At 38.3% G+C, this 24,997-nt stretch overlaps 3 protein-coding genes across 4 annotated transcripts; 1 reads left to right on the plus strand and 2 right to left on the minus strand.

Moving 5' to 3' along the window:
• Positions 1-8: 8 nt before the first annotated feature.
• LOC124444434 (glycosylphosphatidylinositol anchor attachment 1 protein-like) lies at positions 9-5,890 on the minus strand. The gene is made up of 11 exons (XM_046995056.1): positions 5,751-5,890; positions 5,513-5,686; positions 4,584-4,843; positions 4,392-4,493; positions 3,596-3,792; positions 2,518-2,714; positions 2,233-2,423; positions 2,091-2,161; positions 1,812-2,017; positions 1,541-1,708; positions 9-626 (listed from the first exon to the last, which is right to left on the minus strand). Exons 1-11 carry the CDS (start codon positions 5,807-5,809, stop codon positions 371-373), a joined length of 1,881 nt encoding a protein of 626 aa, XP_046851012.1. The 5' UTR covers positions 5,810-5,890; the 3' UTR covers positions 9-370.
• Positions 5,891-5,995: 105 nt separating this feature from the next.
• On the plus strand, positions 5,996-12,546 carry LOC124444435 (protein N-lysine methyltransferase METTL21A-like). Of its 2 annotated transcripts, none has more exons than XM_046995057.1 (2): positions 5,996-6,422; positions 12,118-12,546. In XM_046995057.1, the coding sequence occupies exons 1-2, from the start codon at positions 6,101-6,103 to the stop codon at positions 12,534-12,536; spliced, it is 741 nt and encodes a 246-aa protein (XP_046851013.1). In that variant the 5' UTR covers positions 5,996-6,100; the 3' UTR covers positions 12,537-12,546. The 2 variants fall into 2 exon arrangements, with proteins under 2 accessions (XP_046851013.1, XP_046851014.1); XM_046995058.1 differs by lacking the exon at positions 12,118-12,546 and adding an exon at positions 9,154-9,419.
• On the minus strand, positions 12,482-20,691 carry LOC124444537. The gene is made up of 11 exons (XM_046995159.1): positions 19,745-20,691; positions 18,965-19,200; positions 18,387-18,443; positions 17,029-17,102; positions 15,549-15,991; positions 15,468-15,486; positions 15,166-15,201; positions 14,260-14,356; positions 13,387-13,440; positions 13,244-13,317; positions 12,482-13,171 (listed from the first exon to the last, which is right to left on the minus strand). The coding sequence occupies exons 2-11, from the start codon at positions 19,050-19,052 to the stop codon at positions 12,749-12,751; spliced, it is 1,365 nt and encodes a 454-aa protein (XP_046851115.1). The 5' UTR covers positions 19,053-19,200; positions 19,745-20,691; the 3' UTR covers positions 12,482-12,748.
• Between the last annotated feature and the right edge of the window lie 4,306 nt (positions 20,692-24,997).

The raw sequence follows: 24,997 nt of genomic DNA on the forward strand, positions 1-24,997 counted from the left end.
TTACAATCTTCAAAAAGATATAGTAATCTTTGATTGAGAGCGCTTTCTTTTTAAATTTTATTATTTTCAAGTGTGGGAAAAATTAATTTCGCGATAGGAGTAAGATGATATAAATAATTCGTCAACCAGTCAGCGTGGGCCATTCATCTCAGTTATGTAATGAATTTCATAGAAGCCAAAATATTCCACCGGACCCCCGGAGGGAAATCTTCGAAGTTCCAACAGAGTGCAATAAATGCGTACTTTAAGGTGTATCGATTCTTTTAACTAAACTACTTAAATTCAAATTAGCGATTATTTTTCCAGCTTCTCGGAGCTGATAACGAAACCTAAGATCGCCACAAGTGGCAAAGACGAGCCAAGTATTTCTTCACATCCATGCGATGAACCAGAAAGTCGTCCAATTCGGATAAATTATCATAAAAAATACACTATAAGACCACGTTAGTAATACGAACGAGTCTCGATAGGAGAGCAAAACTATATCAGTGTACAACGCCTCAACACAGCTCCATTGGTCTTCATAAATTGCTGTTGTAAAATAACAATACGCTATCGTCAATATAAACAAGACGGACGGTGGCGAAGTGACGATGGCACACAGCACTTGAAGAAAACGACGGTATCTAAAAGTCGATATATAACTAAGAAACGTTATTTTATTCCTGTTCAAGATATGATAGGAAAAGGGGACACACATCAATATCTCGCCTCGAGGTCGAGGATATCATATGACACAGTAAACAGAACATACAGTAGAGCCACTCCATTGAATTTTTTGTGCCACGCACATCGTATTGGGCATGTGGTTACCATAGTGGCAGTCAGTCAATTGCAATTTCTGACCAATAGGAAAGATGAAATGGCTTACGGCAGACAGTAAACTAATTAAATAAACAGCAGCCAGTTGCACAGCGAAGGTGCCCTTCTGTATATTCCCTAAGCTGTGCCCATGATTACTTACGGACATTAGTAAATCCCCAACAGAACTACTACGAAACGCATTAAAATTACGCTGGCTACTATAGCCCCAACAACAAGCAAGTTTATTGTACTTCCGTCGATAGAACAGACACCCTGGACGTACTTTTCACAAGACACAACACAGAAGTCAAGGAATTTTTTATTTGTGGGCGGCGGAACATTGATAATTGGGGTGTAAGGTGTAAGGTGGCGGAACATTGATGATAGGGGGTGGCGGAACATTGATAATTGGGGTGTGGGTGGAGGTGGCGGAACATTGATGATAGGGGGGTGGCGGAACATCGATAATTTTAGGTGGGAGTGGCGGAACATTTCTAATTGGGGGGGGGGGAACATTGATAATTGGGATGGGACCATAGTCATATATTCATATTACAATCACAAATTTAATAGAACTAATTAAGTAGAATATGTATATATGTATTCAGCCTACTCAATCATCAATCTTCCTTGGTCACTGTGATTTCCCATTTATATTTATAACAAGAAGAAAACAATTTGAGCAAAAGTGGACATTTCAACACATTTCAGGCATCGTGTTGTTTGTTCTACGTACCGGTTTTTAGTGGAACGAACGATGAGAAACGTCGGAAGGCTGAATGTTGCGAGAAAAAATGCAAAAGAAAAGTTGACAGTCGCCAGACATCCAACTTGACACACAAAAATTACCAATGCAAAAGACTTTAATAAAGCGACATCGTTTTCTTCAAAATTACTGGTGTATCTGAAAAATGGACACAAAGGTGCATTACTGCAAGTCAATCTAAAAATGTACATATGTGTACATATTTAAGTTTTGTCATACCAATGGACCTTTTTCAACCAACCTGAATGTTAACACGAATCCTGAGCCAAGAACAATTACTCCAAGCAAAACAGCGACAAAAAGATGTGAAGGATGGACGCCAAATGACGTAGCATCAACATACTGTAGTATCCACGGGCTTAAGTAGGCCATAGAACCAACGAAATATCCCGCGAGAATGACACGAAACGCTTTAAGAAAATGCTGAGGTGGACGAGTAAATGGAAACTGGAGAAAAGAGACGAACCATCATCGAATATTGGCTTTGCTAATCACGCATTTTTAGAAATTATATACGTACTTTCTCTCTCTCGTCATGTTTTGTTTCTTTGGCTTCATCCTTTTTCGTAATTTTATCTTCGTTTGTACTAACTGAAATAAAATGAAAAATGAAGTCCCAATTTATATTGAAGTATATTGAAGACAAGTATGTACGACACGACCTTTCTCTTTCAATGACGTCATCCACAGCGACAAAGCTGTTACTATGGGACCAACCATGACGCACGCGAGAGGGGGCATGTAGAGACCGATGGATACATAACGGGATGTCGAGGACAATAGATAGAAGAAAAAGGATTGATGAAATTTCTCTAATAGACTGTTCAAACTACGAAACATTCCTTCAACGGATCTAACAAACAAATCATATCATAGGTTTCCTTAGAAAATGGCTTCTTTCAAGAGTACATTTGTCCAAACCCTTTCAATCACAACTAGCCACTAACCTTCCCAAATTTCCAAATCTTACATAGTTACCGCGATCTTTCTTCAGTCCTCTTAATGTAACTGCCTCGATACCATATTTCGGGAACACTCCATGGTTTGCGGAGGGACGGCACGAAGCTTGACCGTACATCATAGATACCATGGTGCTTAGTGAGCTTCTAAATTCATCCCAACCGTCATAGAAATGGCTCACGGGCTACAAAAACGTAGTAATCTCATAAAACCAGTAAAAAATCAGGCAACTTTTGGTCCTGATATGTAAATTTCAGATCATCATCAAAATTTATAGCCAGGGTGTTATCTGACCTCTATAGATGACTTGCTCCTGTTTACGTTTTGCAGGCAGGCAGATTTATCCCAATGGAGGTGAAGCATTGTTGCTAGTGTAGTCTAAAAGCACTCGACTAAGTCTGTCTGCCAACCAAATCTGCCTGCCAACCAAATCTTCCCGCTAACCAAATCTTTCCGCCAACCAAATCTTCCCGCCAACCAAATCTGCCTGCCAACCAAATCTTCCCGCCAACCAAATCTTCCCGCCAACCAAATCTTCCTGCCAACCAAATCTGCCTGCCAGCAAAACGTTAACAAGGCAAGTCATCTACAGTGTCCGTTTCACGGACTCTTTCCGAACGAAATGGCCACGGCATTTTCCCACCTGCTTCTACAGGAATGATTTGATTTTTTTCCGATGAGAAACTAACTGTTCAGTTCTAGATCATTGAATGCATGATTTCATTGTGATCACGCGTAACTAATGTAGCTTTCCGACAAAAAAGTAAAGAACTGGAGAGAAAGTTACTTCACTGCGTTTACGATCAAATATCTTATTCAGTTAATGAGCGGTACAGTGCTGCCACTCTGTGTATGCACATTTCACCTACCAAAACTTTAGTTTCCCCCTACTACTCCCTACTATGATTTTCCTTGTTTTCCCCTACGAGTGGCAGTACTGGAGCGGTATCAACCTGGCAAACACCCTGAAAGCAGTGCCAACTATGCAGGGCTTCCTACGTCACTGATAACAAAGATTTAAACTCAATCGTCTTCATTCAAATAACACACTTTAGCCTCACTTACAAACTTCTTCAATTCAACCGGAATGCCTTCGCCTTGGCACAATCTTATAACCATATTGACCAAATCCAGGTTGGGTAGTTGTCCATTTAAGCTTTCGACGATAATTTGCATGACGTTGAATTCTTCGTTTTGAAACTCGATGTTAATTGCCGCCTGCATCGCACCCGACCTGCCGAACATTCTCGATGATTTTACATCTATGACAAATGAATAATTTGAACGAATTCATACTGAGATACGAGACTGCAGAGCTGGGTGGATCTCTGAGGTTAAGCCACATTAAAATTCTTTAAGAAATAGATTATTGCTCATGATGTGTTTTGGCCGGCCGACTTTGCTCAGCATTTTTGCCAAGTTTCTATTTAGTGGCCATTAGAAGATCCAGGGTCGGTCAGAATACACAACTGAAAATAGATTTCCATTTTAAATTATTTTGGAGTGAATCCTATTGGGGGTACTTCAACTTACATATTCTTTAGAAATTTCTAACCAACAGCTTTGTAATAAAAGTACTTTGAATTTAAAATAAACCTCTATGATCAATTTTGACCAACTCTAAATCTGACAATTGATGTTAGTGGCATAGCAAGCTTGATAAACAAGGGGGGGGCTAATATTCCTAAATACATGTTAAAATCCATGTCAATCAATTGATTTCAATGGAGCTTCAGAGGGTGGGCATTCCCTTACATATCCTAAGCTTTGTCACACCTTGGAGTTCCCACACCACCCCACCAATCCCCCCAAAATCCTCTGCAGTCCAAGGTGTGAGACTAGTTATTACATCAAAACATACATTTTGACACAACACCATGATATTCATCCAACCAAGACTGGACTCCAATTTCTCCCTGATCGACAATTAGAAATATGATGTCTTTTGACCAATATATGTTATCTAAATGATTGGTACAACAGCAGCAATTAATCAAAACAATCAGGTTCCGAAGATATTTATGAAGATCACTTCATACATTATCATACTCACTCCTAAAATGCTCTGCCAAAGATAACATGAAGACCAGCTCATCATAACTGTCAGTGGTGCCCTGTTTCCATGGTATCATGAAAACGATAGCCTCGGAGCGGGAAGTGCGAGGTGCACGCAATATTCCATAAATATTTGTACCATTGATCTCCTCATTCATAGATAGCAGCTCCTGAGGTAAATTTACAGTGAAGTTCTGATGATAAACCTCCAGGCCTATGCTGTTCATTTTGCCCATCAACCATTGCAAGAAATGACCACTAGAAGTATATGAAATAAAAATTTGTTCGATTACTTAACAAAAGATGTCATTATATCATCAAAGAAACATTGTTGGACAAGGAAACTGATGCTTTGACGCTGAAAAGAATTTGAAATTTTCAAAGAAACATTGGCCTAATTGAAAAATTACAAGTCTGTTGTTTTTCCCCAAAAATCGAACCAAAACCAATAAGCAAAGCCCCTACACACTTGAGATTTTTTCTGCAAGAGCTTTTCATATATTTTAAATAGCAAATTTCCATTTTTATCAATTATTTCTTTGCAAAAATTCATCTTCACAAACTCCTGAAATACCCATTTGCACATTTGAGATCACATCAAAAATGAGATACTTTCCAGCACTAATTACATTGTGCCAGTGATGGCAAAAAATTTCTGGTTAAAGGTGCACATTAGGCTGGGTGTGGTAGGCTTTAAAATCCCCAGATTATAAGTAATATGCATAAAAAGTCGTCCAGAAACTGATAGAAAATGAAAGAAGTTGGTTCCGTGAAACTCATGAAGACACTACAAAAGTTGGTTCCAGATTGTTCAACCCCAGTTATTTTTGACTTATGCGCTCCTATTTCTGGTAACCGGTGCATTTTAGTGGCCATTATGAGCTCCACCAATGCCAGAGGAACTACTTATGTCAAAATTCCTCCAACCTCTTCATTTTTTGTTCAATTTCAGTTTTTAAATCTCTCTCAGAGCGACCATAGCGATAGGTCGTCTCCACCATCCCAGGAAGTAATGCATTCTCAGAGAAATAGGTTTGGTTGTTCATGGGCGGATGCACCAGAGCGACAAACCACAAGATACCAGCAACATAACCGAGACAGCTGAAAATAATCTATAGTTTATATCTTCAGCTTTTTCAAAGCAGAAAAAAATTCTAATTCTCACCTTATTTTAAACGTATGATCCACTGCCACATCCAATAATTTCTTCAGCTTGCTTGCCATAAAGATGCTCTTCTTCTGTTCTTCGGCACATTTAATCCAGCTGAACTTAAATAATGGTAGAAATGGTACCTTTTGTTATTTTGCTCCAAATATGAAGTATCGCTGATTTGAAAAATTTGCTGACCGTATGTGACAGAGGACTCATAATTGGACTTCGCCATTAATACCATAATACTAAATGAAGATATGATCATTCCTACAACATTAATACCATAATACCTCAAAAAGTTTGCTGAATTGGCTTGTTTTTTTAAAGTAACTCAAACTTAATTAAATGATAGATGCTATTTGATGTATGTTGCTTCAAAGACTATCATAACTCTCGTAATTATCGTTTTTGACGCAATGAGCAACAAAGATGACGTCGAATCTTCGACTTCGAGTGGAAACACTACTATGGCCCTTGCAGTCTACGAACCGCCAAAATTATTCACGATTTTTAGATCAGACGTGAGGGAGTTCAGTTTTGCAGGTCGCTCAGTGAAAATTAATCAAGAATGGGAAAGAAACGGCGTTGCTGCTGTTGTCTGGGATGCAGCTCTTGTTTTGGCAAAATATCTGGAGAGAACAAGTGTAGATTTGGCGGGAAAAAGAGTGATCGAATTGGGTGCAGGTCAGTATTTTGCTTTATGACTGTTGGTCTCTGTGGTCTGTAATGTATACATTTCATGAGCACCGCTCTGTTGTTGCCATGTTCACCAGGGACGCCGGAACTGGGGGGGCAAGGGGGGCAACAGCCCCACTTGCCTTTTCTGGAGATGGGCAGGGGGGCAAAAGTGCCCTACAGGTTGAAAATTTATTGTTTTTAATCCAAGATAAAGATTACTTAACCGTGAAACGTCATTCTTTAAATGTAACAACTAAAAAGGGCTAGTGTACAATCGAGAAAAAATAAGGCTTTTTGCGAAATTTGTTCAACTCACTCTAAGATAAAGGGAATGTTTGGCAGTTATGAAGTTGGATTTGATTACTGGAAAAAAGGCTGCGAGAAATTCAACGAACATGAAAACAGTTACGCTCATAAAGAAGCTTGTGCCACATCAGACAAAGGGCAATTGTCTATTAGCATAGCCTGCAGTTCGCTTTCTCTTGAAATGCAGCAGTTAAGACGGAAAGGGTTAATTTCACATCTTCAAACATTAAAAACACTCTTACGCCAACGTATAGCGATTAGAGGTAGAACGGATTTTGAATCTAATATTCATCAGTTTAATCTTGGTAAAGCGATTAATGGCAAACTTTTACTTGACGAGAACCGATACGTAACTGCACACGACATCCTGGACGAGCAGAAACAGATGATTGTATTAAATGCTCGAAGACATTTGATTAATAAAATTCTAGTGAGAGAATCATTTTCAATTCTAGCTGACGAATCATCAGACGTATCTAAGAAGGAACAGTTGTCTTTTTCCGTAAGGACCTGTGATGATAATTACGAAGTATCGGAAGATTTTGTTGGAATTTATGAATGTTCGCAAGGACTTTCATCTGATGCATTACTGCACTACACCAAAGATATCCTTCTCAGATGTGGCATGGATGGTCACAAAATGGCAGCTATTGGCTTTGATAGGGCAATGAAATCCCTGGCAAGAAAGCTCAAGGAAGATATTGCACCAAACGCCATTTATGTTCATTGTTTCACTCACTGCAATGAACTTATTATACAGGATGCTGCTAAGCAATCTAATTTATTGTCTACATCACTGGATTTATGCCAATCCCTGTATGCAATCGTAGGTGCCCATCTAAAACGTATTTTATTGTTCGAAGAAATACAGGCAGATTTTAGAAATGAAACAGGAATGAACGATTACAAAGTTCTACGACTCCAAAGTCTTTCTACAACGAGATGGACAACAAGAGTAAAGGCTGCTGACGTCATCTTCGAGAAATCGGCTGAACTACTTGCAACCCTTGAAAAAATGCAGGAAGATCCTACCATTTCGGCAGACACAAAAGCAAAGATTGGAGGAATATTAAGGCGACAACTGTCTTCCTTAATCGTCATCTTTAATTTAAACGCGACAAGAAAGCTATTGGCTTTACTCAAGAAGCTTTCTAAAGAGCTCCAAGCGGTTGATATTTCAGCTGAGTACGCTCTATTTTCAATAAGACATGTCCTGCAACGTCTTCATGAGATGAGAAGCGAAGAAGAGTTTGAGCGTACACTTGATGACGCTAAGAAAGTTTTTCTTGTTATGATGTCGTTTCCACTGGAATCTAGTGAAAATTTTGGCACTGGCACTAGACTAAGAAAAGTTCCAAGATGGATGAATAATGAAGAAATGTTAATAACAGAAAGCCTTCACGTCACAGATGCCTCAGTGCAAATATAACGCTATTGCGAAGGTCGTACTACCAAGCCATTGATGCAATTATCCCAGGTCTAGGATCGCGATTTGAACAAGACGATCTTTTCCAGATAAAATGTATCGAGGAACTGTTACTTAACTCTATGAAAGAAAGATGAGTATCTTTAGATGGATTGAGCAATTCTTTGATTGATAAAGATGTTCTAAGAATGCAGCTTGATGATCTTCCTACCATTCTTGGGCTTTACAATGCAGATCAGAAGAAAAAAATAACAGAAGTCACGCGTATTTCAACAATAGCAGAGATACTCAATGCCATGCCGTCAGCAAAGAAAAGGTGCTCAGAGATCCACAAACTAATTATATTATATTATACAGTGCCAGTAATGCGTCGTCTTAAAACATGGCTGCGGTCAAACACTGAAGGAAATCATCTGAATGATATTATGTTCTCCAACATTCAGAAGCAACACATGGGTATGGTGGAAATGGACGTAATTGCCAAAGAGTTTTCACAGAGAAATGAAAGAAGAATTAAATACCTTGGAAAATACAATACATGAGTGATATGAAATTGAAAATTAGTGACGTTACATCGTTTGATAGTTATATTATCGTTAATATTCATCGACAACACTGCGGACATGTGCTTCTGTACAGTGTATTGCATGTAGCACATCTCTTTGCTGTTTATCAGTATTAGATTATTTTTAGTATATTTCACTAATGTGCCCTTCCACAAAGGCTTGCCCCTCCTGCCTTTTGCCGTTCCGGCGTCCCTGATGTTCACCATAGCAACAAGAGATATTTGGTGAATTACATACCGTAAATAATGCAATAGACGTCGACCAGAAAATAAATGCCAGGTATCTAATAAACGTCCCCAGTGAAACATGAGTTTTTATTAGATACTTTTTCTGATAAGCACCTCCCACAACATCACCATTATAATAATATGATTATAAAGGCGGGTTGATTGGGCTTGAAACTGTAAAGTTAGTCTTAGTTTTGTTTTTGTTTGTTCAGGCTTAAGTGGTGGAGATTATAAAAATACCTCCACTAGAACTGCTAGAATGTATTACATCAATCCACCTTTCCGATGGTAGACACACGTGTCAAAAATACGAGATCAAATTACAAAATTCGGACAAACAAAATGGTCAGACATAGTATTGTTTATGTAGAATAGTAACAATAAAATGGTTAGGAGATGCGTTTGAGTTTTTGGGCATTTGTGAATCTGATTCTAGTTATTCTGAACGATTATTTATAAAGACAGAAGGCATAACATTAAACTTTAACCATTTCGGGTTAGAAAAAAGCATAACTATAGAAGAAAAGCTTGAATACTGGCATGTTGTCGAGCTAATGAATTTTTTGTAAGGATTTACATCGTGACTTAAGAATATCTAAGACCGATTCCAGCTGCATGAAATGCAAAAAAGCTACCCATGCAAATTTTTGAACTGTTATTTTTATTACATGTTTGGATTTGCTGTCTTATAATCACTAATCACTATTATTATTATTGATAGATAAAATCTCCCTAAAACTTGCTTTTCTGATTCATTTACAAGTTATATACGTAAAAATGAAATTTTAAACTATAGCTATAAAATTACGATGACGCTAAATGATAACATAAAACATTATCTTATTATGAATATGTGTTAATTGTATTCAAAGGCAGTCATAAATCTCATCTGGAATCTCGTGATACATCGAATCATAAATATAAAAATAACATTTAAAAAAATTCCATGACTTGCAATTTTCTTCGCTCAATGCATCAATAATCGGATATTCTTTGGTAGGGTGGTTTCTTACAACGAAGTGCAAACTACATACTTCTTTGAATCTGAAGTGTACTGTTTTTTCGCAAAGTTACTGGAGAAATGAAGTTACTTTCAGGATTAAATCATGAAACTATTGTAAGATAAAAAGGAATTTACTATCCAAAATGAATTAAAAATTTATGACATAAGGGTTCAATTTAGACGATACAAATGGCTTGGCTTATTAAATGCTATGTTTGTAAAAGCTATTATAAAAAGTACATAATCTCTTTTTCCACGAAGCCCATGGATACTATCGTTCATGATGAGAGAGTTACATTGTATAAGGAGGCTTTCGTTCATAACGAGAGAGTTATAAGAAAGTTACGTTGTAAAAGATAACGACTAAAAAACGTTAAACATGCTTAGAGTGAAAAAAGTCAAAAAAGCAGAAGCTGTTTGAACCTCTGCAGTATCCTTGGACGTTCTAATTTCTTTTATGAGAAGAATTCTTGAAAAGATAAAAGACAAATTTTGAAAACAAGAAATCCCGTTTTCGGTCCATGCCTCCCGATACCCCGAGATAGTTGAGCACTAGAACATCGCATGTCAATTAAGGGAACCAGATAATTCTTGTTTGCCATGAAGCCCTTGTATGGTTTGCTCGTGATACATGAGAAACAGTAAATGAGAGTTAAAGCAGAAAGATATAAACCAATAAGAATTGTAAAAAACATGTTTAAGGTTGCCTTGAATTATAATTGTCATAAAAAGGGACAGTTTCAGAAGAAATTAATTCGAAGCATTGCTTGGTTTATTTTTAAAAAGATAAAATTCGAAAGCAAAAAACCCCGTTTTCGGTCCATGCTTCCCGATACCTTCTTAATCTCAAGGCACTAGAACGCCGCATGTTAACGTTTCGGTAGGAGATTTCGGCCCCTCCACGCTATCCTACTTGGGAGATGCAATAGCCAGTTTCCGCCCATCAGACCCCGAGATCACCTGCGATAGGCTTTGCTCGGGGTACGCAGGGAGAGTGCGGTCGCCACCGAAGTGTGGGCCCCTAAGCCACTGCATACCTAATCGCACCCAGCTTCCACTGCTAGTTGACATCTACTATATGAAGTATATATATACAAAATTTATATATTTATATATATATATTTATTTATTTATATATATATACAAAAATTCAAAGGCTTACGAAAGTTGTGGTATGATCAAAGTCACTAGTGCGCATGCTCAGATTATTTCTTTGATATTTTGCGACTAAGAGAGCCAATTGCCACAAATGTAGTGCAAGTACTTATAGTTAGTCGTTGCCATGACTATGAACTATTATTCCAGTGAACTGCGCATGCGCTCGAGCTTGCGCAGATGATTTCTCTATTATATTGTTACTAAGCATGTTAGTTACTTTAAAATCGGTGCTAGTGGATGCAGTTGGTCGTTGCCATTTCCATAAACTTGGGCAGCTGGTCAAATCGACTGCGCATTTTAAATAAGACTGCGCATGCGCATATGATTTCTCTATTAAATTGTTACTAAGCATGCTATTTACTTCAAAATCGGTGCTAGTAGATGCAGTTGTTTGTTGCCATGATCATGAACTTGGGCAGCTGGTCAAGTCGACTGCGCATGCTCAAGATGACTGCGCATGGGCAGGTGATTTATTTGAAAATTTGTGACTGAGCGAGCTAATTACTCCATAGTCGGTACGAATACCTACCGCTGGTCGTTGCCATGACCATGAACTTGGAGAGTTAGTGGAGTTTACTACGCATGCGCAGATTAATTCTCAATTAATTTTTGGAGCGACCTCTGAAATTAGTGCTTGAATATGCGCTTAGCAAATTTCCAATTAAATATTTTTGGCATGCTCTTTGTCTTGGCATGCTGTTTTGACAAATGCATATCAAACGGAAAATGGTTTTTATTCACTCTTACACCTTCTGCCTTTATAATTAGTCGTACTGGATTTCTAAAATAAGATTAACAAATGCCCCAAGAGCATCTTCTCTCTATTTTATTGCCACTATTTTACATGTACAATACTATGTGCGACCATTTGATTGTTCGAATTTTGTAATTTGATGTCGTATTTCTTAAACATGTGTGATTACCGTCGGAAAGGTGGATTCAGTTAAGAATCACGTGCTAAGAATGAGGTCTTTTAATTGAACAATTTGACTTTGAAGTAATTCCCGTCCTACAGGGACTGGACTGGTAGGAATTGTCGCGAGTTATTTGGGAGCGGATGTTGTTATTACGGACCGAAGGTCAGCTCTGGATTTGACAATACAGAACGTTCATAAAAACACGCGTGAATCAACGAAAATCGAGGTGGCGGAACTCGAATGGGGACAAGGTGTTTCGCGATTTGATCCGCCATTCGACTTCATTATCGGTGCCGACATAGTGTACATCGAGGAGACGTTTTCTCTCTTACTTCGAACGATCGAAGAATTGAGCGATGACAAAACGGTGGTACTTTTATCTTGTAGACTACGATATAAACGTGACGAGGATTTTTTCGAAATGTTAAGGGGGAAATTCATTGTAACGAAACTACACTTCGATGAAACGGTCAATATTCATATTTTCAAAGCACAAAAAAAGGAAATATATACATAAATCGAATTTATTTTCGAGGCCAAAAGTAGTTCTTTTGCGACTTTCGTCAATATTAGGCACTGTTCCAGTTTTGTCGAATTCGTAACAATATGCTGGTGATTATAGCTTCTTAAGGCCCGACGATTTTAAGGATCGTCCACAATTCAGGCAAGTGTATGTGAAGTGGGCGTCGAGTTCCTACATATTTCCCCATGTAATCTGTCATTTCTTCGTCAAGATATTGACATTCGCCTCTTTAACGACCTGAAAGGTTTGTTGCGCGTTAAATTTTCTTTCACCTTGGTCAACGAAGCTCTGCTCGCCGATCTGACGTCGGGGACTTTTTGAAAACTTTTGAGTACGTCGCTCATCAAAAACTCCACGTCCACGGCATTTCTCGCGACCGAAATTTCGTAGAATCGACATCTCGTCTCTTGAGATAGAGACGTTCCCTCGCTTTCCGAGATTTCTCTCAAGTGCTCGAGATCTGTTTTGTTTCCCACTAGGGCAATCTCTAACTGACAACCCCTGTTGTTTTCACGCAAGAAGCTCGCAAGCCTGCGCGATTCTTCAAAAGATGAACGATTTGTGATAGAATACATGATAATGTAGAGGTCGCCTGCGACCAGATAGTTTTCCAAATCTCTGTCGGATTTCTAGAGAGGAGAGAGGTTCGAACCTGTTTTTTTAGTCTACCAAAATCTTTCCAAGAGGAAAAACATACTTACCGTTCCCGCGGTGTCTGTTATGGTCAGCGAGACATGTTCCCCCTCGTTTTCAATACAATGGCTGTAGCTGTCCTCTGCAAGTATTAAAATGGTAATTGTATATTGCTGTAAGCTTATAGCATTTATATGTTTCATAACCTCACCGATATTGCTATATTCCGAAATGTAACGTCTTGTCTTTAAGCGGACTGTGAACGCTTAGCAAAAAAAAAAAATTAGTTTCGGTATAATAGGCCATTGACCTAGGGTGAAGTGTGCAAACGGTTCAATGACACAAATGACTACAATTTTCTTTTATTTCGCAACACAGAAATGGCAAAGCCAGGTCGTTAGAATTTAGAAAGGATAAACGGGTTTTCCATCTTAACTGACTGACGGCAATCTGCACACGTCTCTCATGATGAAAAAAAACTATGATTTCCGAATTTAGTTCACTATAATTACACGAAGCGAGTTATTCCTGGCTCGCCGGTTTCAACCTCGCGTGCGAGCAATTCTTCAGTTCTTGATATTACATTCATGCTGCGTTTACACTATACCCGATTCGCTGGTCACGACATCTTCATTTGCTTTATGGGTGTAACTGTTCGGAGTAAAAGCTTATTAAGCTGATAGATTTATTCTATTTGATTATGTTTCTGACGTTGAACAATTTCATTGCCTTTTAATACAAAGAATATTCAACCTGCTACGATAACAATCCGGTATAGTGTAAACGGGGCCTCAGTCTTCAAGTGAACCATCTGGCACGAGTCGCTCCAAGTAATCAGCTTCAAGAAGTGATATGGTAATGAAATTCCCACACCATCCACCACGACAAGAACATGTATATTGTATTCACATCAGAATTCAGAAAAAGGTATTTCTAATCTCGGAATGCTCGTCCATATCCCCTTGTGCACAAGCGGTCTGATAACAACCGATCAAGGGTGAAACAAGTTCCAGAAATTTATGCTATCGCTCGTTCGTTCATTAATAAAACAAACACGCGTCTAAACACAGTGTATATAACCAACCTGACTTTCCAACGCCATCCTGACCAAGCAGTATCACATTCAAATGTTTGGGTGCCGAATTCGCGCGTTTTTTGGTCTTCGACATTCGTTTGTTTTGCTACCAACAAGTCCGCAAGTCGTTCTCTCGTTACACCTATTTCCAGAACGGTCGGCCGTCGTTTGTTGATGTGCGTGAAGTGCCAAGAGTAAATAAAGGTTTGCTGTTTAATCAATTAGCTGCAGATCGTAAATCATCACTTGATCGAATGAATATGATAGGATCAACCAACGTTGAACGTTTATTACGTTGTTGTTCACCGCGTGTGTCTGTGTTGTTATCACGTATAGACAGAAGGACAGCACTATCCCATCTCCCCGACCCTCCCCCCACTCCAAAAAAAACCCCAAAATACCAAAAAATATGCGTTAATCCGTTCTAAGTTCAACACTTCGAGGTGTTATTCAAGAAATTTCTGTCTGCTCTCCTCCCTTTTAATGCTTGTTGGCCCGTGCGCTCGTGGTTGATTATTACTGATATTTCACGATTGACAGACGGTTTTGTTTATGACGAGGCAAAACAAAAACTTAGATCTTATTATAAACCGCAGGTGTGCCCGTTCCTTGCTTTGGGGGAGTACTGCGAACATACTCACGCATTTGACATGTTCTCCTACAGAGCGTGGAGAAAGTTTATAATGGATTAACATACAACAAGCGAGGTTACGAGGGCACTATTAGTTAATTATTTTAACATGCCAACCCGATGTTTGTTGTCATTTCGCCCACGAAATAATGATTTTTTATATTAGTTTAACGTAAAGCCAAACTCCACCCACAACTGAAAGTCGTCAGCTGCGCACGCATTTCGGCCTCGTTCAAAACATTTGGTTGTTTTTCGCTACTAGAAGCAAACGCGTTTTATTTCACTTGTTGATCGATAAATCTCTCATCTTTCATGCCAACCTAACGAAAAACAAATGGTTTAAAGGTCATGTAAAAATAGCAGGGAAAGTAGATAATTTTAGTTTTAGAGTCTTAGCAACTAGCCGTGTTGTGGAACAGAGCTCGTACCCAGGGCCTTTTCCATTCACCCAATTCGGAAAGGCCCTTGGTGCGAGGTTGACAAAGATTGACTTTTATGTGACGTGTGTGAGGAACAGCTCCTTTCCATATCTTGTTGACAATTTTCAACTAATGATCGCACGACAAGCTAATGTTACAATATATACATGTATGTGTTGTTGTATACTGTACAAAAACATTGAAAGATGATTGGGTATTTAGGAAAAAAGGAATTGATCACGTGCAACTACTCCACTACAGGAGCGCTGTTATAGATGCTTTTCTTCCTTCCCATCGACAACTTGTTCAAATTATCCTTGTTTTTCTGTTTCTTTTTGAGAATCGATCTGACCGCGGTCTTTTGTCCGACGAATTTCCCGCAAAACTTACGCAGCAACTCCTCGAACAATCTTTCAACTTGTTCGTAACCTTCGCTTATCGAAATCTCGTGAAACGGGCACTGAAGTTCGTTCGCAGTCTCCCGAGCCGAGTGAACGTCGACGCGACGTAAATGCTCCAAGTCGGTTTTAGTCCCCACCAACACGATATTGTCCGCCGCATCAGGTTTTTTACGTTGAACTGATTCTCCGAGGTAGCGCGCATGCTCCAGGGATTCTCGATCAGTGATTGAGTACATGATAATGAAGATATCACCACATCGGACGTACACGTCGAGATTCTCCTCTGAGCACTACAGTATTCGAAATAGCTCAATGTCAGATAAATAATATTTCATGAAATACCTGTAAGGTTGTGTGTCAGGTGCCGAGCAACCGAGGCGAAAAAGTGGAGCCCGGGGCATAATTATCCCAACGTCCTGTCATGTCATCATTTTAAACATTGATAACCAAAACATGGATTGTGCGCAAAGTGTCATGATAACTATAATTGTCTCGACTTTTTTAGGTCTTCTCAAGAAATCAGGGGCGCTATTGGTTGAGGGCCCGTGGCAAAACGCGTCTCTGTTCCATCTTCCGGTGAACCTGATTATGTACAGTGTATGCATTATCTTCACGTCAGCCATGTTGGAGGTCGAATAGAAAATAATACTTTATCAATGCTATTGTGGACTCCAGCCAATGACTCCAGCTGGCGTGGGCGAATTTTATGGTTTGGTGAATACCAAAAGATTAGTTGCAAATGAAGAATTTGTCGATGTCGCGTAAGTTTTTTTCAAGCCAGTCAGTCATGTCTGTTTTCTAAGTATTTATGTTTAGTTAAAGACTGGTTCACACAGTTGCGTTGCCAGCTCAGCAGGGGGGAGGGAAGGGGAAACATTCATATACATTGATCTTCAGCTGCATTAAGTTCATGTATGAATATTGCCACCCCCACCACCCGCCAGTTATCGACGCCAGCTACGCAACTGGTTCACTTCACGCTCGGTCTAAAATAAGCATAAACGAAATTGACATAAGCGTGCGCATTCAATCTTTTTAATGCTTCGAGAGTTTTGCTGAAATTTTAAATTGTACGTCTGTTCACACAGTAATGTCAATGTCCTCTTTCGATTGTTTATGCTTGTGTTTATACATAACTGACGTCAACTGTTTGTTGTTGTTTTTGTGGCTTATTTGCTCGTGCGAGCCAGACTTAAGAATCTACGTTTTTTGTTTCTCCGAACAATGTTAGAGTAGTTGCAACAGTAAAAGCCTGCAATCCGAACTGAACTTTATTTGAAAGAAAGAGCCGCGATCGATTCTACACAAACTTAAATTCGTCTCCTACCAATCCGGTCGTATCGTTAATCTCCAGGGGTACATGTTCTTCGTCTATCATCGCGATGTGTTTCCAAGTTTCATCTAGAAGTTACATAACAACGTAAGACTTAATTTGGATCGAGGTCATTAGCGGCTATGAACATCGATAAGATTTTTGGTTACTTGAAGTATCGTGAAGTCGAGGTCTTTTTTTAACCATTTTACTATGTTTTTTTGTGCGTGTACATTAAAATCAATGCGATTTGGCGGAGCGAAGAAAAGAGGCTCAGACGTGACGGAGGTCTTATAATGTAGGATGTCAAGCAAAAATGTTTTAATCTACATCTTCGGAAGTGACCGTTTTTACTTGTCGTCGATAGTTAGTTACTTCGTCGGCTTTCGTGTGGAATCACGAAAAATCATTAACTTTATTGCTATCGGTCGGTATGATGACAAAATCTATTTTATGTCATGTGATAAGCCATGGATTTTTCTCGACTAACGACATGAAAGGGAAAACAAAATTTATCTTCACACGACGATTGATCAATTGCAGTAACATTTCCTGTGGAGGAGATTTTTGTCTTTCGTGAGTAATATTTTATGTTCACCCCCTCGCTTCAATTGGCAGTCTGTCAATGATAAAATTCCAAGACTGTCGAGCTTCATTGACGAGGCAACACCAAAGATGTGTCACAATGTATGTCAGAAATTTAGCGTGAATTGCCTCAATGAAATACCTCTATAAAATATCGAAGTTGTGTGTGTCAAAGTGCTAGCAAGAACCGTTTTCTGAATATTTTTCTTGAGAATTTGACAATAGTTGTGAGATAAAAGATAGAATGTACTCTTTCGAACTATGTTTTCTTGCGTTAAACACAGCATGAATCCAGTCGGAGAGAAGGAGAAAAGCTTATTCGTCTGGCTGGCGCATAAACTGCTCAAATGCCACACTAATTATCGCGATTTAATTGTCAAATGGTCTATAGTCGGATTTAGCGCGACAACCTTGACTATATTTATACATCAAATTTTGAGAAAATATGCATTCTTCAAGCATCGCATAACAGAGATTCCGAATCTATTTCCTTGACGACTACATCGAGAAACGTCTACGCCTGTATTCTAGCAGCTAACTCGCCCTTGCATTCTCCGAGTGCAACACAGACATCGTGAAAAGCATTCACTAATCAATGACAACTCGTTTCTTCATCGAAGGGGAGATTTTTGCAAAACAATTTAAATGAAGCAATATATTTATTGGAGTGATTTTGAAGCCCTGCTCATGTAGTGAGTCTATTCATCGCGGCACATCGAATTTTACAAGGAGACTACGTTCCCAAGCAAAAGCCTGGCCAATTTTTAAAGAGAATATATTCAACTTACCATTGCTGCTATCGTACTCTCCGATGTAACGTTTGGTCATAAACCGGACGGTCAAGGCTATAAAAACATGGAATGAGTTGGATGTTTGATTTGGCGACACGAAAAAAATATTAATGAAAGGTCGTTAAAATTTTTGGATAAGCATTAAAATTTTTGTCAATTGTCATGAAGTTTATTTGATTATTTCGTCTTGTTAAAGCCAGCATGCAACCGTTTTTCGCACTTCAGAAAACGAATGTACAAGAATTTTGTACTTTGATATACACAGCGTTCATTCTTGGGAATTATATTTTTTCCCAACAGTCCTAATTTATTGTTAGACTCGACGTTACGTTCGTAACCATCACGCATCTATGATAAGGGAGCAAAGCGTTCTCAGTGAGAATTGGCAGCAAAACAAAAACTACTGACAGCTATTAAGGTGTTTATTGCACGATATTCTGCCAGACGAAATGATGAATGAATTCAGATTACAGTACTGTCAAGGAAACATAGATAACATCGTTAATTCTTCCATGACGAAATGAATCATACTTTAAGGACATTTACTACAACATTTTCGTTTATTCAATTTTCACCTGATTTTCCCACACCTTTCTTTCCCAACACAACCACGCGCACCACATTCGAATGCTGCAAGACCATGGCGCTTCTCCTTCGTCGCATTTTCTTCGTCGATTCTTTTCGAGCAATGGAAGACGATGACCATACACTTAAGGCCTCAAGAGGGACGTTATCTCACCAAGCTTGCTACCAAATTCGCTACCGTAATGAAGCTTAACAGAGTCGGCATCTCGTACACGCATACGACAAGCTTGACAAATAAAGCAGACGGTTGTCATGTAGAAGAGTTATTAAGTGAATTACAGAAAGATTGCCCGCCCCCTTACTCCGCATGACTCCAATCTCTTAATGCTCTTATAAAGCATTTGCACTGTGAAGTGTTTCAAAACAGAATACAAATGCTTTTGTGAGGATTCGATGCACAGCGGTCAGTTATGATTTTGCCTATTCAGAAAATCTTTTGTGTGAACGTGTTTCTTTATAAGGCGTAGCATCTCTTACGTAGGCCGAATAGGCAGTCACACTGCCAACAAAAATCAGAAATTCTTCATGATTTTTCTATTGTAAACGTGCAACGGTCTGGGTTATTGTGAACCTGTTTGCATGTGAGCTAATTAAATGAATACAATGTGCAACGCAATTACTCGCTTGACGATTTAACTTGTCATTGATGTTAAAAATGGATGGAGTGTAGATTTCTAACAATTCAGTCACACACCTCTTACCAACTCATCCTGATGTTTTCAGTGAATAAGTTAGCGTTCTGTGTCCTCTATGATTAAATATCACATTACCTGGCCAAGAATGACCACCCAATTTTGACGAGTCAAGTGTATCCTTCGAGCGCTTGGTCATTAGCGAATATCAATTATCTCAGTGCTTTGTCGCATATCTTCTGCCACTACGACTGTCGTGTGGGTCTGATCGTTTTAAATTTGCAGCCCATTTCAAAAAAAAGAAATCAGCGCTACGAATAAGGAAAACGAAAGCACAGCTGCATAGCAAGCATACTAAATATAGAGTTAAATCCTCGCTTTGATGAAGACCGCCAGCTGAAATGTATGATAACAGACGAGGGTCTATAATAATGGTCACGAAGCACGTTGGAAGTATAAACAAATAATCAAATACAATTAAAGAAACTGTATTTTGTATAACTAGCTAATTATATGTATGTGTATACAACTGATGTTTGTGAAACGACAGCAACAGGAGGGAACTTATTTCGAAGTATGACAATCATCGCTATCTCCTACAAGATAAGTTTCGTTCACCGCAATTTAACGACCACAGAGAGTTGAAGACAGTGGTTTATGAAGTGTAATGACCGTTGACATATAAACGTTCGTCGTTTTTATAATGCTATTATCCATGGAGCTATTGATGAGGGAGCGTGCGCCGACGATCGCGATCTGTTCCGAATGGAACTTGCAGCCTGATCACTAACTGCGAAATATTTTTCTTCCTTCTTGCAATTACTTTCCTGATATTGATAATCTCGGGAGATATCTTGTAATCAGTTCTATTTCAGGCTAATTACCGTGACATAACGAGATTTGAACATGTCCGCGTCGCGAGGTTTCATTAAAAAAAAAAAAAATCGCAATGATATTTGAGAATGCGTGGGAGCGGGTATGAAGAGAATTTCCATTTTATCACAGAGTCGGAACAAGTGAAATCTTGATCATCGCCATTTTTAGCGAGCTCTGTAGTATCGCAGCTTTGAAATGCTTCTCGTGATTTAATCGTTAAGAACTGTGAGAAAAATATTTAAGTTCGAATACTAGCATTATAAATATCGAAGATTTCCAAAACAGATACGACGCTATTTTTAAGCCACCATCTTATAACTCATGACGTTTTCACAGTTTACCACCAAAAAGAAGACAGTAGCGTGTACCATTGCGAATATAGGTTGTATGCGGGTCCTGCAATAGTACTATATGGTTCTTATTTACTTCAACCAACGAAGTGGATTTTTTCTCAACATAATTGAAATTGCTGTCCTGTTTGACTCGCCTTTTGTGAAATGAGGTGTTGGGTTGTTAAGGATGTGTTATTGAACCGCGATTCTTGGGGAAATTTTCAAACAGATAGATTACATGTCTCAAGCTTCCCGTTTATCGTGCTTGACAATAATCATGAACATCTGTTATTCGCCATGCTCTTTCATAAACGCATCATGCTAGGATAATGGTTACAAATTGAGCCCTAGCATTAACCTTTGAGTTGGTTTAAATTTAACTGTATGGTATCGTGCCTTTCTTCTGTCAAAGTGTCATCAGTTTCACCAAAAGTCATCTGGTTGTGTTCACGATGTTGAAGATATTTTCTTCTACATGCTGAATGTCGATACGATGTAATTCAGAGGTAAACTACCCCATGCAATGAATACATAAAGTGAACGCTCGTATGAATCAGTGGTTACAAGAAAAATCAACAGGAATTAGCATTCAAATATATTTTAACTATGCAAAACATCAGATGCAACTTTGCAAACGCCGTTGACGACAGCATCGCGCTTTTTTTTGAGGAAAAGACTGTTTTGAAATCGTGGATTCTTCACCCTTAGAAATAATTTTACGAAAATTTCTTCCGTGACTGCAAGTTGTAATTATCAATTCTTTAGCGTTTTGGATTTTCAACGCGGAGGTCAAAAGGCAAACAATTAAATTTATCTAGTTGATAACAGGAAATAAGATTCTGCTAACGCTGATTGGCTTTAATTGTCTTTAGTTCCCAAACAATAGTTCAAAGATCTGTTGTAGTAACTGCTCGTTAAAAATTATCAATAAAAGCCATATTTTGTCGTTATCATTTCCCACTTCATAATCATGAAGAGTTGAAATGATTCCTCCTTGAGAAAGAACACGAAATCCTAAATTTGTCGTAGGTGAAACCCTCTACATAATTGCGACGTTAAAAATGCACGTTTTCCCAAAATTTAATATGTGCGTAAGCACACAAGACATAGGGAATTTGTCTTGGTTGCTTACTAAAAAATTCTGTCATGATCATTCCGGTTACAGCCCTACTCAAGAATTTAAGGATCGTGTACATAGCAATGTCTAATCTTTTTCAGGTATGAAATGATAGATGTGGCAATTGTAAATAGTAAAACCTCGAGAGACAAGATACATCTACCCTCTTGACGAAAACGGTATTCTTTCGAACTTTCAAGAGTTGTTCATCAATACCACAATGCAAAAGTGATCTGTAAAAAGAAGTGTTGATTGATGAACTGCCTTCAGATGCACCCATTAGGGGCTGACTACATGAGCCCTGTTGCCGGGATTCAGCGAAGCGTTATATCATTTTGGCTAATGGAAATGATTAAATACTTATCAACAAAGAACTTATTTGAGCAATTCCTCTGTGCGCCGACTTTGAAAATTCACGAAACCTTTAAAATGAAAACAAATAGTTTAGCCTGGTTTGAAAATTTCAATAAAATGAGTTATTACGCTTAAGAAAAGGTTGTAAGTTTTCAAAATGTTATGACAACATTTTCCCAAACAACAATGCAATTCTAATTCTTTCTCCAGCTTGAGCTCATTCCGCATCCATTTTTTTTGCAGGCATTCTTTCTGCAAAAGTTCAACTTAAAACATTAGAATGGTGAAGGCTACTTCTTTTTGCTAACGTTGCATTTATGACGTAGTCTCAAACTTAAAGAAAACATGTGTCACGACTTGTATGAATAGTGTAGAATGTTCCATCGTCGATGTAAAAATTCCAATTTACTTTCTGATCGACCGAACCCTAATTGCAAATATGTGATATTAAAAGCTTAATTCAGAGAGGAATTGGAATTTCTGCTTATTATCCATCTTAAGGACGATTTATTAAGATTAGGGGTCACAAACCTCAATTGATCCTAGTCATCTTCGATGACTTTCTTGATTTCCTGCCAGATTCATGTATGGAATGCAATGCATCTTTACCTTGTACTCTCTGCCACTTCCTCCCTACCCAAGGTACTAATTCTTCGCTAACCGTATTACTAACAGTAGAACACCACAAGCAGACTCATTACTTGGCAGCCACACTGGTGTATCTCTTTCGCTCGAATAACCGCCATTTCTGAGTCCAAGTAAAACCCCATTCTGACTAGGACACAGTCATATCATTGTCGTTAAACACCGTTGTGTGTTTCTTACTTTGAAAAATCGTGAATCAAAGGAGAAAATCCATCAATAACAATGTAATTTCATCGTAGCTGCGGATAATCAAATTTTCGAGTTCCTTAGGAAAAGCGCAAAAATTCCTCGTTTTCCTTAAACATTACTTTACTTGGTAAAATCTGTTAGTTGTTTTTCGATTTTTTTAACCGTTTTTTGTGTTTATGAGGATAAAGCCACAAGTGGTTCAACATAATGTATCTAGTTTTGATATTCCTTTAAAAACGGCTTACTCGGAACTCCGAAAAAGTATGCGAATTTACTGATTCAAAGAATCTCACGATCTTTTCCTCAAAGAACTATCAAGCTAGACAGAAAAGAGCTCGAATTTTTTATACACTATTTATATGTTTGGAGAAAGAGTGTTTGGGCCTTTAGGCAGCATGTTATGTCATTCCCTTAGTTTCATTTCATTTAATGTGAAGTTTTGATAATCTGCTAGATTTTGACGAAACAGCTTGTTTTACTCACATCTAACATATGAATGTTGTACAGAGCAGGAAAATTGATGTAATTATCGGTGGGTGTATAAAGTATAATTTTGCTATTTTCAAGTTTACATCGGCTTTGTGTGGTAAGCTGTTTTATCCTCTGAAAACGCTTTCAGTCCAAGACAGAATTGTTCAAAATTCCTTTAAAAAAATCCTCAAAAAACAATAATTCTTTAAAAAATTCTTAAAACTCACAGAAAAACCTATTTTTAAGGATAATTCCTTGAAATTGAGAGCACTGGTGGTCGTACTGCAGTGTACAAATTATGATTTAAACACGAAGTTTTGCTAAAGAAGTCCGCTGACACCAATGTGAAGATTGTGCGGTTTCGTGCTTTTAGATATTAAAGTACGGTTCTTGGATAAACCGTCTGAGTTCTCGAAATTAATAAAAGATGCACAAGACCTCCCGGCCACAGGTATATAACTGAACCCTCGTTTCATAGCAACGACTTACTAAACAGCGCAATCATTCTGTCAACACTTTAAGTCTTAAATTGCAGAAAAGCGAAAACACACCGATAACATTTACTCTCCTTATCTCTCTCGTAAACGATGAAAATATTTTTATGGATCAGTTCTTTGAGAAATGACAGCAATTCGGGAATACCGGAAAACAGAGTACTTGTTTCATAAAAAATCTATCAAATTCAAAAAATTTGTGCATACCTCTAATGCCAACGAGCTCTTCGATATGAATGTTCACTGTGGAAATGATTTGGGGCAAATTTTGGCTGGCCGTAGATACGACAGTGGCGCTCTTCACTGCTGCAAGTACGAATAAGTGAATTCGCAAGAAATCCAAACTACAGAAAAATATCTATGTCGCCGAGGGACTCGTCACTCACTCTAGAAATGGACTGCGTCAACTTTATCTGTATAATGGAGGGTGGGGTGGGTGCAGAATTAGTTGTATTCATCTAGTTAACCACAGTTTGACCATTGTCTTCAATGTTGCAAATACCATAGCGAACGGTTAAAGTAATAAACTAATAGTTCTTAAAAGAACTGCTTAAAAGCAAAACACTAAACTTATAAGTTCTAAAAGAACTGTTTCAAGGCTAAAAAACACAATGCATTTTGGCAGATTACTCCTCAGCTTCTGTTAACTGAGAATTAAAATTCTATCGATATTAATAACATTATAAACGTTGACACCTGAGGAGTAGTCTGCCGAACTGCATCGTGTCTCTTAGCTTTGAAACAGTTTTTTTAGAACTATTGGTTTAGTGTTTTGGCTTTAAACAGTTCTTTAAGAGCTATTAGTTTATTACTATAACCATTCGCCATGGTATTTGCGATTTTCAAAACAATTTTTACATTCGTCACCGCGAGTAAGTCTCTATTTTATAATATGAGAATCCTATCAACTGCA

This window comes from Xenia sp. Carnegie-2017, unplaced genomic scaffold (assembly GCF_021976095.1).
Source record: "Xenia sp. Carnegie-2017 unplaced genomic scaffold, XeniaSp_v1 HiC_scaffold_21, whole genome shotgun sequence".
Classification (NCBI taxonomy): Eukaryota; Metazoa; Cnidaria; class Anthozoa; order Malacalcyonacea; family Xeniidae; genus Xenia; species Xenia sp. Carnegie-2017.